The sequence below is a fragment of the Chlorocebus sabaeus genome, chromosome 2, assembly GCF_047675955.1.
Source record: "Chlorocebus sabaeus isolate Y175 chromosome 2, mChlSab1.0.hap1, whole genome shotgun sequence".
NCBI lineage: Eukaryota > Metazoa > Chordata > Mammalia > Primates > Cercopithecidae > Chlorocebus > Chlorocebus sabaeus.
In genome coordinates, this window is record NC_132905.1 from 34262119 (window position 1) to 34275536 (window position 13418).

General features: G+C 37.7%; 1 protein-coding gene across 2 annotated transcripts in view; it reads left to right on the forward strand.

The window, feature by feature from the left end:
* Positions 1–13418, forward strand: part of LOC140709207 (uncharacterized) — a 146313-nt gene that overhangs the window by 58795 nt on the left and 74100 nt on the right. For both annotated transcript variants that reach the window (XM_073007134.1, XM_073007136.1), the window contains exons 21-26: positions 516–612; positions 2895–2936; positions 3053–3081; positions 3174–3246; positions 9578–9608; positions 12349–12418. In XM_073007134.1, the coding sequence (XP_072863235.1) occupies positions 516–612; positions 2895–2936; positions 3053–3081; positions 3174–3246; positions 9578–9608; positions 12349–12418 (342 nt within the window). The remainder of the gene's footprint in view (positions 1–515; positions 613–2894; positions 2937–3052; positions 3082–3173; positions 3247–9577; positions 9609–12348; positions 12419–13418) is intronic.

A 13418-nucleotide genomic window follows, 5' to 3' on the forward strand; every position in this document is an offset into this window, starting at 1 on the left:
ATGTATTCCCATTATGTTGCCCAGGCTGGTCTCAAACTCCTGAACTCAAGCAATCCACCCACCTTGGCCTTGCAAAGGGCTGGGATTACAGGTGTGAGCCACCATATCTGGGCAACATTGAGGTTTATTTAAAGGAACTGGTTAGGGCTGTGTGTGCTGGTGCACACTGGTTATCTCAACAGTTTGGGAGGCAGAAGTGGAAGGTTTACTTGAGCCTAGGAGGTTGAGACCAGCCTGGGCAGTATAATGAGGCCTTGTCTCTACAAAACTACCAATAAATACATTAGCCTGTCATGATGGTATGCACCTGTAGTTCCAGCTATTCAGGAAGTTGAGGTGGGAAGACTGCCTGAGGTCGGGAGGTTGAGACCACAGTGAGCCATAATGATGCCACTGCATTCTAGCCCTGGGTTGACAGAATGAGATCCGGTTTCATAAAAAGAGAATGATAAGAAACTCTTGATGCAACTCATTATAATTTTTTAAATGGAAACTAATTCTTGATATTTCCTTAGCAGTGTGTCCCCGAGACATTGTCACAGCCTTTACCTGGACCTTCCCATGAAAAAGGCAATGGAATAGTCAATGGAAAAGGAAAAGGAGAAGGAGAAGGTGAGAACTGGATTTTGTTTTAAAAGTCATTTAATGGAATGTTTCTTTTAGAATATGAACACTAATATAGTCTCCTAGCTAAAGAAAATGTCCTATTAACTATAATAAGTAAAGGAGAATTAAAATGGTGATAAGTTGTATCTCTAACCAAGGGTCAGTAGTTGATTCTATTGGGAGCACCACTGAAGGAGCTGAGCTATGAGTTCCATTTTAAGATACTCTAAAAACTGAGGTAAGTCAGGAGAGAAGGAGGAGGAAATGAATAAAAGAGAAAGAAAGAATGAAGAGGGCAGAGTGTACATGGAATAAATTTTAAAAAGCATATGCGGGTATATGTAATGGAAGGTGGTAAAGTCAAATTGATCTGTAGAAGAAGGAAGAACAGGGTGTTAGAAATAGGAAACAAGATAAAGTGAGCTTCCAGTACCAAAATGTGTCAGTGAATTAGAGTAACATTTTCCTACTCTTGCTGTCATCCTCACTACTGGGGAGGCATTAAGGATTGAGGTACTTTACCACACAGACCTGTGTTTTATCTACCATAGATGAATATCACCGTAAATGGTCAGCCATGTATGGATAAAATTTAGTTGTATAGAAAATGGTGTAAATTCATGGGATAGTAAATTAAGTAGAGATGGTATTGCCTGACTAAAAGTTCATTAGAAACATTATGGCTTATAATGTAGTATTAAATTCAGGGACATAGTAGGGAAGAAATTGACACTAGGCCAAACAGGGCAATTAGGGTAAACCAATATGCAAGCACATCAGTGTAGAAAAGGGCATTCAAATGGTCATGAATTAGTTGAGGAGCTTCTGGAAAGTGCACATTGTGATTCAGCAGGTATGGGATTCTGTATTTCTCATGAGTACTCAGGTGATGTTGGTGCTGGTCCCTGGCACTGCCCTGAATAACAAGGGAATAGCCTTCCTTTAGAGAAATCTGGAAAAAGAACTATTGGAGAGCAATTTAAAAAATAACAGAATCCAGGGAGAGCATTAATTTCCTTTTATTTCTGAGCATGATTCTAGCCACAGGGGAAGGAGAATGAGATGAGAAGAGAGATTAGAGGTGTATGCTACTCCTGAACACAGATGACAAGAGTGGTCACAATGATCCGCAAAGAGCAGCTAGGAAGGGAAGCATCAGGATGACAGATCTAAAAATCACTTTTTCAAAGGAAGAGGGATTGTGAAACGACAAGGAGGGAGGAAAGAAAGATATTCGCTGGGTTCTTGGGAGTTAAAGCCAAGTAAACTTGAGATGAGGCACTTCCAGTTGCTTTGGCATATGCCCCGTCTCACAAGAGAGGTTATTGCTGTGGGGAGTACTGGAGACAGGAGGGAGTGCTAGACTTGGGGTAAACTGCAGCAGCTCATTTCATTTCATAACTGTCAGGCCTCAGAGAGAGAAGTTTCACTGACGTGAGTGAATAAGATGTGATTAAGTTGCATGTAGATGCTTTGACTAATTTTTTTTGAGACAGCCAGTTATTTGATATGATAGCTGTTTTATAAATGTCCTTTACAGTGTAAGATAATATACCAAACTTAGCTAATTTTAGATGCAATCATATTATAAAATTCATTCTGTGAATATCAAATTTCTCATTTTCAATAAATACTGCACTGATTTTGCAGTATAAAAGTGCATTCATATCCAGCAAGTCTGTGGTATTTCAGTGTTTTCTTTTTTGATAAATATTTTGATATTGGAAACTGATTCTACATGGTTTATTTGATGTGTTTTATGGACCGCCTTATGAGCGGATCAAAGAGCTGTAATTTAAGGCCAAACGAGGGGATAGGAGAAATGTAGGTGCTACAGTAGCCCATGTGGTCATGGGAAAAATGAATATTTTATTTAGCTGTGATTTCATAAGTGTGTATAACAGCTGATCAATTTAGAACACTGTCTTTGATGAGAGGTGAATTGCACGCTCACCTGAACTGTCATCTCAACTGTGTATTTCCTCAGCGACAGGACATGGGGAATTTATCTGTGGTGTGCTGGCAGCAATGCCTCTGATGTGTTGAGTGAAAATACTCTGTACCTTCACCCTCAGCCTTGACATTGATACCCTCAGGTTTGATTTCCTCATCTGTTTAATGGTCTCTTTTCTCCTCATCAGCCCACGTGTTTACAGTGATATCCTTGCTTTTCTGTTTTAGGTATAGGCATTTGAAACATAATCTCACTGTTGAAATGTAAACTGTGAGTTTTAGGAATCCTATATTCCTATTTTCCTCACTATATTTCTGTCATGTTGCTGTCCTAGGCAAGGAAAAGAAGCAGCCAAGCATTACCCTCAAAACCTTAAGTAATTATTTTTCTGGCCAGGCATGAGAATTCAGCTTGATAGTAACACTGCCTGAATGTTTGGTTGGCCCTGTCATACTTACATATAATTGATGACATATCCCCTTTGCTTTGTAGGGCCTCCTGCACAACATCCTTCCTTGAAGGTAATTAATTATGCATATTTTTTGAAGCACTAACTCCATATTGTATAAAATATATATGATTCGTGAATCATTTTCTTTTAAAACTCATTCAGCCTAGCACTAAAATGGAAGATCCTGCTGTGAAAGGGGCAGTACAAAGAAAGAAAGTACAGACCTTGAGAGCAGGTACGTTATCAATACAAATGAAATGCTGGAAATAAGTACATTAAATGATTGGAGGTACTCACATTATTCTTACCCCTAATTCTATGTCCTCAAAATTGAATGGAAGGCATTGACATAAGTGTTATTGTTGGTATCCGTATTTGAATAAAAATAAATTTAGAAGCATAAAAATATTTTTAAGATGTAAGCTTTGACTCAGATGTTTCTCTTTTAATATTTTGAATAGCATAAAGCTTTCAATATAAAATTTTTGTACTTGTCATGGATTCAAAGCAGTGAATTTTGAGACTCTAAGCTATTTCCAGTGAGTTATGTGCTAGTTGGAGTTCTGATCTTTACCTAGAGGAAGGCTTTACTCATTAACGTGTCAGTTTCTGTGTTAACTTTAGAGGCTTGCTGCTAGTGTTATTACAATGATGATCTGAAGCCAATCAGATGTTCCAATGAGCAGACTGTGCGTGTAGGTGTATGCATAGGTGTGTGTATGTGTGAGTTTGTGGCATCTTTGATTATTAAAAATGAGGAAAGTAACGATTCATTTATAACTGGTAGACAGTCTTTTAAAAGGGTTATTTTGAGACTTTTTGGTGTTAAGGTTTTTAAAACATGATTGCGTAGAGGCTACCGACATCGCAAATTGGTTGTTTTTCATTTCAATGCCCTTTTGAAATCTTTGACTGTATTGTGATGCTCAGAAGTAATATGCAGAATGTTTTATTTGTGTCCTAAAATGGTATATGAGTGATTCTACACTTTACATACCTCTCTGCCACTTTCTTTGGTGTATTTTGTGGTATATTTTCCAGATGCATCCACATTGATATGATTATCCCCACTTTAATTTATTTTACACTTTTCATTGTACTCCCTTATACCACCACTTCACCACATTCAGTTAGACTCTCCTGTTGCTGATAAATGAAGAAAGAAAGAAAGAAAAATAAAACTAATGTCATATTAAAAGGGCTTTTTGAAATCAGTTTGTGTCTATTAATGTTTACTATATGAAATTTTAAAGCTGAAAAGTTCAGAATACAAGCATGCACCACCATATTTTATAAATGCTCTTAGAACTATGACTCATGAGGCTTTAACCTATGAAGTTAGGACAATTCATTTCTCTGAAGAAGTTTGCTGTGCTGTTCTCAGAAAAGAAAACTGAAAATAGCAAACAGCATTGTCTTATTTGACCTCTTGGACATCCTTGAACGAACCTGAAACTCCAGGGATACTCGGATCAAAATTCAGAACTAATGTTTTAAACAATATATATAGTTTGTGAAAGTTCAGTGGTCATGAGCCCTTGATGGTCAAATGACCTCTCAAATTTCACTTTTGCATTTTTTTGCTCTTTTCCTTGACTTGTCTTAAAAGCTAAATTCAACAGTTTTATTTATACAGAACCAGGAATTTAACTTTTTAAATATATTTCTGTCCTATCTCATGGTGTTGTGTACTCTTCAGTTCTAGTGTGAACATAGACTTATTTTTATATGGGAACAATTAGTTTTTCTGTTTGTTTGTTTGTTTGTTTGTTTGTTTGTTTGTTTGTTTGCATTTTTGAGACAGAGTCTTGCTCTGTCACCCAGGCTGGAGTGCTGTGGCTCGGTCTTGACTCATTACAACCTCTGCCTCTTGGGTTCAAGCAATTCTCCTGCTTCAGTCCCTCGAGTAGCTGATACTACAGGCACGTGCTACCACATACTGCTAATGTTTCTCTTTTTGGTACAGATGGGGTTTCACCATGTTGGCCAGGCTGCTCTAGAACTCCTGACCTCAGGTGATCTGCCCACCTCAGCTTTCCAATGTGCTGGGATTGCAGGCGGGAACCATTGTGCCAGCTACAAATAAGAATTTTAAGGCTATTATATTTTATACAAATCTTTGGTCTATATTTAAGGCTTCACATGTGAATTCTGAAGGTATTCATGCATTGAGGGAAGATCATCTCAGTTTAATGAAGGCAGTTTTTAATTTAATGTATATTCATTAAATTGTTTTTTTGAACATTTTGTCTCTAGTACACAGAAACACACTAAAATGTCATGGGTATTTGACCTTAATGTGTTCATGCACAAACTTAGTTATTCAAATATTTTCTTATCCCTCGAGTATCTGTTCACAGGAAGTGGTGGATAACACATCCTACAGTTTGGATGCATTTCTTTTGACTTTTTGACTTGTTTTGTGATGAACTGCTTTTAATGGATGATTCATGTTTTCGGTTTTAGGAGAAGCACAGAAAAAGATGAGAAGCAAGTAAACAGGAACTGTATGATCAGTAGTAGACTATTATAGTACATTCTCAATAGTACTATGTTTTTCTCCAGTTATAGAATTTACTTGAATGATGCACAATTAATCAATTATTATTATTATTATAGGAGATGGGGTCTCTCTATGTTGCCTTGGCTAGAATACCGTGTCTATTTATTGGTGCATTCATAGCTCACTGTAGCCTTGAACTCCTGGGCTCAAGCAGTCATCTTACAGTAGCTGGGACTACAATTTTGTGTGGTTACATCTGGCCTGATACACATTTATTTATTTATTTATTTATTTATTTATTTATTTATTTTTGATACAGGGTCTCCCTCTGTTGCCGGTACTGGGGTACAGTGGTGCCATCTTGGCTCACTGCAACTTCTGCTTCTTGGCCATAAGTGGTCCTTTCACCTTTTACCTTAGCCTCCCAAGTAGCTGGGACTACAGGCATGTACCACCACACTTGGCTAATTTTCTTTTTAAGGTTTTGTTGTTGTTGTTGTTTGTTTCTTTGTTTGTTTGTTTAATACATGAGGTCTCACTCTATTGCCCGGGCGGGTCTGGAACTTCTGGGCTCAAGTGATCCGCCTGCCTCAGCCTCCCAAAATACTGGGATTTACAAGTGTGAGCCACTGCACCTGACCTGCACAATTATCATAAAAAGGAAGTAAGCCCACTTCCATTGCAGAAAATTGACCGCCCTTTCGTTTTTTTCTAGAAACGTTCATATTGTAGAACATATTGTCGATCCCCCAGATTTTCTATTTTTTATTCAGTTAAAATAGGATTGCTGCTTATTTCACATTATCGTTTCATTTATTCCTTTTATGGCTTTATTGAATTGTATAGATATAGAAATATAAGACTTTCCAAATATCAAATATCAAGGGAAAAAAAGAAAAGGAAAACAGATTAGGGAAAGCTATTCTGTGAAATAACCACCTGATTACAGTTACATATATCATATCAACTTCATAAAAATCTTACACAATGCATTTGTGTCAAAGTTCCCCAAGACCACCCCCAGGTTTAGTGTTTCACTAGAAAGACTCACAGGACTCAGCAAATAGTCATACTCAGCTCTTTACTTGATTACAAGAAAGGGGGCAAGCAGAATTAGTAGAGGAAAAAGTTGCATGTGTCAAGTCTGGAGGAAACCAGGCACAAGCTTCCAGGAGTCCTCTCCTGTGGAGTTCCCAGGATCTGCTTAATTCTCCCAGGCTCACATTTTGACAACATTTGTGCAGTGATATCTACCAGTACCAGAGTCTCATTAGAGACTAAGTACCCAAGTGTTTCTGTGGAGGTTACTCTCCGTGACATGTACCCAAATTCCAGACTCGTAGAAGGAAAGCAGCTGTTCAGAGTAACCACACTGTTTCTATAAACACTTTAGACACAGTGAGCCACTCTCCTTAGGGAATGGTGGAAACCCTTCTAGGCTCAAGCGATCCTCCTGCCTCAGCCTCCCGAGTAGCTGAAATTAGAGGTGCCCGCCATCATGCCCAGCTAATTTTTGTATTTTTAGTAGAAAAGAGGTTTTGCCATATTGGCCAGACTGGTCTTGAATTCATTTCCTCAGGCTGATCTTGAACTCATGACCTCATGTGATCCCCCCACCTTTGCCTCCCAAAGTGCTGAGATTATAGGCATGAGCCACTGAGCCCAGTTGTGAATATCTTTTTAAAATCAGTAACTTTATTTCTTAGAGCAGTTTTAGGTTCACAGCAAAAGTGAGAGGAAGGTACAGAGATTTCTCATATATTCTGTGCCTCCCACATGCATAGCCTCCCCCGTGATTAGTAGTTTCCACCAGAGTGGTACATTTGTTATGACTGATGAACTTACATTGACACATTATGATACATTCTAATCACTCAAAGTTCATAGTTTACATCAGGCTTCACTCTTGATGCTGTACATTCTGTGAACTTGGACAACTGTATAATGAATGATATGACATGTATCTATTACTGTAATATTATCGACAGAACAGTTTCACTACCCTAAAAGTTCTCTACACTATGCTTGTTCATCTCTCACTTTCTCCCTAGCAACTCCTGGCAACCATTGATCTTTACTCTATCTTCATAGTTTTATTATTTTCAGAAGAGTACAGTGGATATCTTTTTGAATAGTTAAAAAATTAAAGATCCATGGTAATTGAACGTAGTCATTTAAGATGTTCCTTGTGCTTTTTGTTTTCCTTTTGCTTCTTTATCACTGTAAAGAATGATATATGCTGATGAGATGTGCTTTACATACTCAGAAAACATGATTTGTATAGCTATTTGGGACATAATAGAAAGGGTTGAGGGAAAGGACACCATGCCGTGCCACACGGCACAAACTGGAGTATCTTGCTCTATGGTGTGGGTCCAGATAGACTCTCTAGCAATGGACGGGGACAAGCGCAACGGGTTGGACTTTACAAAAGTGGAATCACTAAGTCGGTCATACTTACCTTCCGTTGGAAATAAGACCAGGCAGTGAATGCTATAGGTAAATACGTGTGTTCCTCACTGATCCTCTTCCTTTGAGGGATGAGGTTGACAACAGCCTGTAGTATGATGACATGACTCATCTACAACTAGATTCTGTCATGAGGGATGGTAAGGGAGTTTTGCTTGATGTGAGGTGAAAAAGAATTTTTTTCTCCTACTTGGGAGAAGGGAAGCATTGGAATATTCTGGTAGTAAAAGGGCATTGATAGTTTTCCTTCTGTATATTTTTCACATCAGATAATACTGCCCAGCGGCCTGCCACACCTCCCCAGTGTTTCTTAAGCTTCTCTCTGAATACGGATAAGCTCTTAAAGGAGTGATGTTTCCAGTGGTTCTTTCTGTGGGAGGTAAAATGGCAGGTGAAGTTGGGCCTTGTTATACATCGGGCAGAGCAAATAGCTACAACTAATGAAACCACCCAGCACCTTCCCCAGAAGAGTATTAGCCAGAGTAACACACCGATCTCTCTTCAGCTCTTCTCCACTGGCAGCTGGAAGGTCTTTGCAAGGATTCCTGTTTCTGGTCTGATTCCTATGTTTTGCTGGCTTCTGGTGATATAGGGTGTTTTATCCTAAACTGAACAGTTTGAACTGAAGAGCTAGAGAGGCTGTGTTGTGCTATAACAAAATAAGTGCAGTAGTTCCCCCTTAACTGTGGGAAATACATTCCAAGACCCCCAGTGGATGCATGGAACCGCGAATAGTGCTGAATCACAAACTTGTTTTTCCTATACATACATATGGATGATAAAGTTTAATTTATAAATTAAATTAAATCTGATTGTGTCTACAGATAAGGTGTGAGAATTGAATGGTGTCATCAGCAGGAATGATTTTTGCTTGTTGGGGGAAAATCTCTCCACACTTTTTGTCACAGAAGCCTTCTTTGTAGGTGATTGTTGCTGTGGCGTGAGGGCAGAGAAAACTCTGTCAAGTATGTCTTTCCTCTCATATAGTGGATAAAGGGTACTACTGTATACTCTGATTTATCAGCCTCTCATATTTTGGTCCAGAAGTCATGCTCTCTGACACTGTTGACTCATCACACCTGTTCTGCTAACAATATCATTTTTACTCCCTCTCATGAGGTGTGGCTGGGATGACTTGTATACTGCAGGTTACATGTAGATACCAAATTTTATAAATTTATTCTTCTTTGCATCTAATAAATACAACGGGAGGAGATCTTACTGCATTAATTACCTACCAATAGGTGTAATTAATGTTAATTCTACTAAGGTCCCAGGCATGCTCCCAAAGGAATGCTTTGTAACAAAGCATCAGTCTTATGCTTTAAAAAACCAAACTAAACCAAAACAAATACAACAACAACGAAAACAGTATCTAAAGCATACACATAAGTGTGCACATTTTTTCATGAAGGTAGGATCTTACTGTGTTTCCCTAGCTGGTCTCAAAACTCTAGGTTCCTCAAGTGATCCTCCTGCCTCATCCTCCCACATAGTTTAGAGTTCAGGCGTGCGTTGTTGTGCACTCTTATCCTTTTAATATTCTGTACATATATTATTGATTTAAAATGCATTTTTCCTTTTTCTTTAATAGATGTTGGAAGTTCTGATGAATCTGCAGTCAGGTAGGATTTTATAGATGTAAACATTTATGTTAACTAAGGAAATAGAGACAGAAGAAACTAATATCTGTTGAGCGTTGTACTCTGGGCTAGACATCCTACTATGTTCTGTGCATTTATCATCTCATAAAGCCATCACAACATCTGTGTTCCTATAACCTACTATTTATTCAATAAACAACTATGGATTAGTGCAGTCGATTCATTGCCTCATGATCCCATAGTTAACAAAGTAGCTGGCCCACAACTTGACCGTCAGCCTGCCTGCCTTCCAAATCCCTTCCCTTGCTCCTCAGCATAGATTGATAGACATCTGTGCAGCCATTGGATCAAGATATAGGTCTGAATCAATTTAATCAGATTTATTAATTTAATTAATGCCTAAATTAATGAGAGTTTAAGTACCTTAAACTCTCATTGAAGGTTATTGTTAGAATGTGGTTAGTCCAAGAATTTGTCCTAATGAATTTGACAATTTCCCTGGTAACCAGTATCTTATTTTTACCATCAAAGACTTTAGGGCAGAACTTACTTAGCTTTGGCCATAGGACTGGAAGTTTTACAAAAGTAAGTTTAGGCAAGTATTAGAGAGAAATGATTTGACTTCCCAGTTTGGGTTTCCATTTGGGCAAGGATTTCTGTTGACTTCCATAATACTTTGTTTAGTCTTGTTTCTTTTTCCACTTTTCTATAATCTTGTCTTGATTTTTAAAACTTTCTTCTCTGCTTTTCTTTGTGTTTCTTTGGTTCTATTATATTTTTTCAAATTCGGCGGGTTTTGTATTCCCAGTTTTCCTATAGACGGAATCAAGAGGACATAGAATTACAGAATGTTAAGGAATCTTAGAATGAATTAAAATAATTTCTAGTTTTTTTTTTTTTTTTTTTTTTTTTTTTTTAACCTGTGTTGAATATTTGGTCAAGTGATTCTCTAGATAGATAATGTGAGTCTCAAAGAGATTAGTAGACTTTTTTTAAGACATAGGAATTGGCAGAAATGAGATTTGAACTCATTTAATGCCCAGTACTCTTCCTTCTTTTTCTATCCTATTGGCGTGTGTTTTAATAATACAAATGGAAGTGAGTCTGGTGCACACGGTGGATAGAATGAGAATGGAATTAGCTGATGAACCCAACGGAAGTAGATAATAATGGAATGTGCAGGGGAAAGCCATGTTTGAAGAGAAACAACACTGGATTGTATAGGAGTATAGATTCTTCAATAAGAGCTCAAAACATTGGTTTTCATGACAAGTTTGGTAAAGATAAATTATAAAGATGAAAGACACAAGATGTTGGGAATTATCTACAAAGGCACATTAAAATAGAAGGTTTAAGGGAGCTCTATCAATCTTGCTGTTTTTTTTTTTTTTGTTATTGTTGTTGTTTTTTTATCAAGGACTGTCAAACTTGAAGGTTTTTTCCTGAAACATGCTAAAACATTTTGAGACACTGGGAGGAGTGTCTACAGCAGATAGAAATGTGGTATCATCTACTTCCATCCTGACTTACAGAGGGGTAGCTTAGAGACCCTGGAGTACTAAGAGGCTGGAGACTGCTGAACTACATAGATCTGTGGTAGAGGACAGGTGCCTCCTCACCTCTGCCTCTCTTCCCAATTCACTGATGTCCTTCCCATGTCCATGTAGGCTGGTCAGGGGCATGATCGTCTGGCAAATCAGTCATGGAGTTCGGTTGGGTAGTTGGCAGTGTGTCTGTGCTGGGGGAAGGTGATGGAGACTCCAGTTAGTTTGTTTTTTAGGATCAGGAATATAGAGATCTACTCCTGGTCATTTGAGGCCATCCTTTCCGGAATCTGTGCTTTCATAGACTGAAGAGTTGAAGATTGGAGATTTCTGTGGAGCCCTGCAGTAGTGGAATCTGGAAGTGGGAGCCCATAGGAAGAAAGATATTTAGATAATACTTAGGGAAATAGAGGTACAACTACCAGGACTCTGTTTCTCCTGCAGTCTCTCTCCTTGGATGTCTGAGTATCTACGAAAATTGTTAAGGGCTTGTTAGCTTATGTGGACCTGAATAAGGTAGTACCTATAGAGTGAAAATAATGGGATTTTATAATTGTTAATGTTTTCATCTTTCTGGGAAAAGTATTCTCAATAAGAATATACACCTTTGTTATTTGACTTTTGTCCATTTAGCTTTCATACATTTCAAATATTGCAGGGGATTCCCTATACTGATTTAGGGCAAAGGACAGCAATAGGACCTTCCTCAGTGGGTTCCATGCTGAGGAATCAAGACTGCCATTTTGAGGTGAAGCAGATTAGTCTTTTAAGGAGAGATAGATCAAGGAAAAGGGACAGTGGATCTTTCTACCTTGTTTGAAGTCATAAGCTTTCTTCCAGTTTAGGTAACAACATTTTTGTCATCCATTAATTGAATTTTAAGCTCAGCTTCAGGAAAGATAATTTGTGTGTGTAAATTACTGTCAGACTCTGCCAATATATTGACTGTCACTATTTGTTATATAAAACTCAAGGTCAGTTTTCATTGAATATTTTATAGATTTAGACAGATGGAGGCAGAAATAGGTAACTAAAATCTATTTTTAGAACAGAGGCCATATTTTAATTGTATCAAGAATCATTATTTAATATATGGATCACCGACCTTTCCCCAGATTATGTCTTTTGTTTGAGGGGGAAGCTGGATATAAACTGGCAATTATAAAAATTGTAAAGAAATCAACTTGCTCTTTTCATTGTGTGTTTTTGTTCTCAAGCATTTTCCATGAACTGCGTGTGGATTCGTTGCCTACATCGGATGACAAAGACGTGAGTGTTGCTACTAAGGTAAAGTGGCCTCTTGTAAAATTAATTTTCTCACTCTGAATCTAGTTTTGCACAGTATTTACTTTTCAGATTCAGCAGTGGTTTGCCTGTCATTGTTTTATGATGATAATGGAAAGTTGGTCAGAGAAAAACATACATATGGCTAGTTGATTCAAAAAATTTGTTTATCTTTGGTAACTAACAAAAATTGACAAGTACTGTGACAGGGTGGGAGCTGTGAACTGGAAAATAAGTAGTGACAGGAAAGTTGCATTAGTAAATGCTTTCCCCAATAACGGAAATATGAAATTTGGTTAAGGTTTATTTGGATAAATAGTAACACTTTGACTTTTTAATCATACAAGTGTGACTTTCATACTATGTATACCTCTATAAATCTTCAGTGTTCAAATAATTTGCAGTAATCATGGACCCCCTCTGGTACTTTTTGGTGGTGAAAATGTCCAGGACATAGCATAGAGCTTTTTCTTGGAAACTTATTATTTTGATATCATATAGTTTCTAGGGGAGATTGTTTCTCTACCTATATTATTCTGTAGTGAGACTAAAATAATATTAAAAATTGTAGAAAAATGGCTGAGTGTGGTGGTATACACCGGTGGACCCTGCTGCTTGGGAGTTTGAAGCACGAAGATTGCTTGAGCCCAGGAGTTTGAGAACGGCCTGGGCAGCATAACAAGAATGTATCTGATTTAAAAATATAAATTATGGAAATGTAGACATTTAAATTTATGTTCTCAAAATTTGCATCCCAAAGGGATATTTGTGTGTTTTATGAGTTGTCCATGAAGAGTTTATATAAAACACTTCCTCTAATTGAATAACATATTTTGCTGCAAATAACCAGTTCTAGAAGCAGAGACTCTTAATACCAATATAATAAGACTTTAACATCATAATTTTATCATCGTAGTTTATTTAAAATATTTACTTGGCCAGGTTCAGTGGCTCATGCCTGTAATCCCAGCACTTTGGGAGGCTGAGGTGCGTAGATCACCTG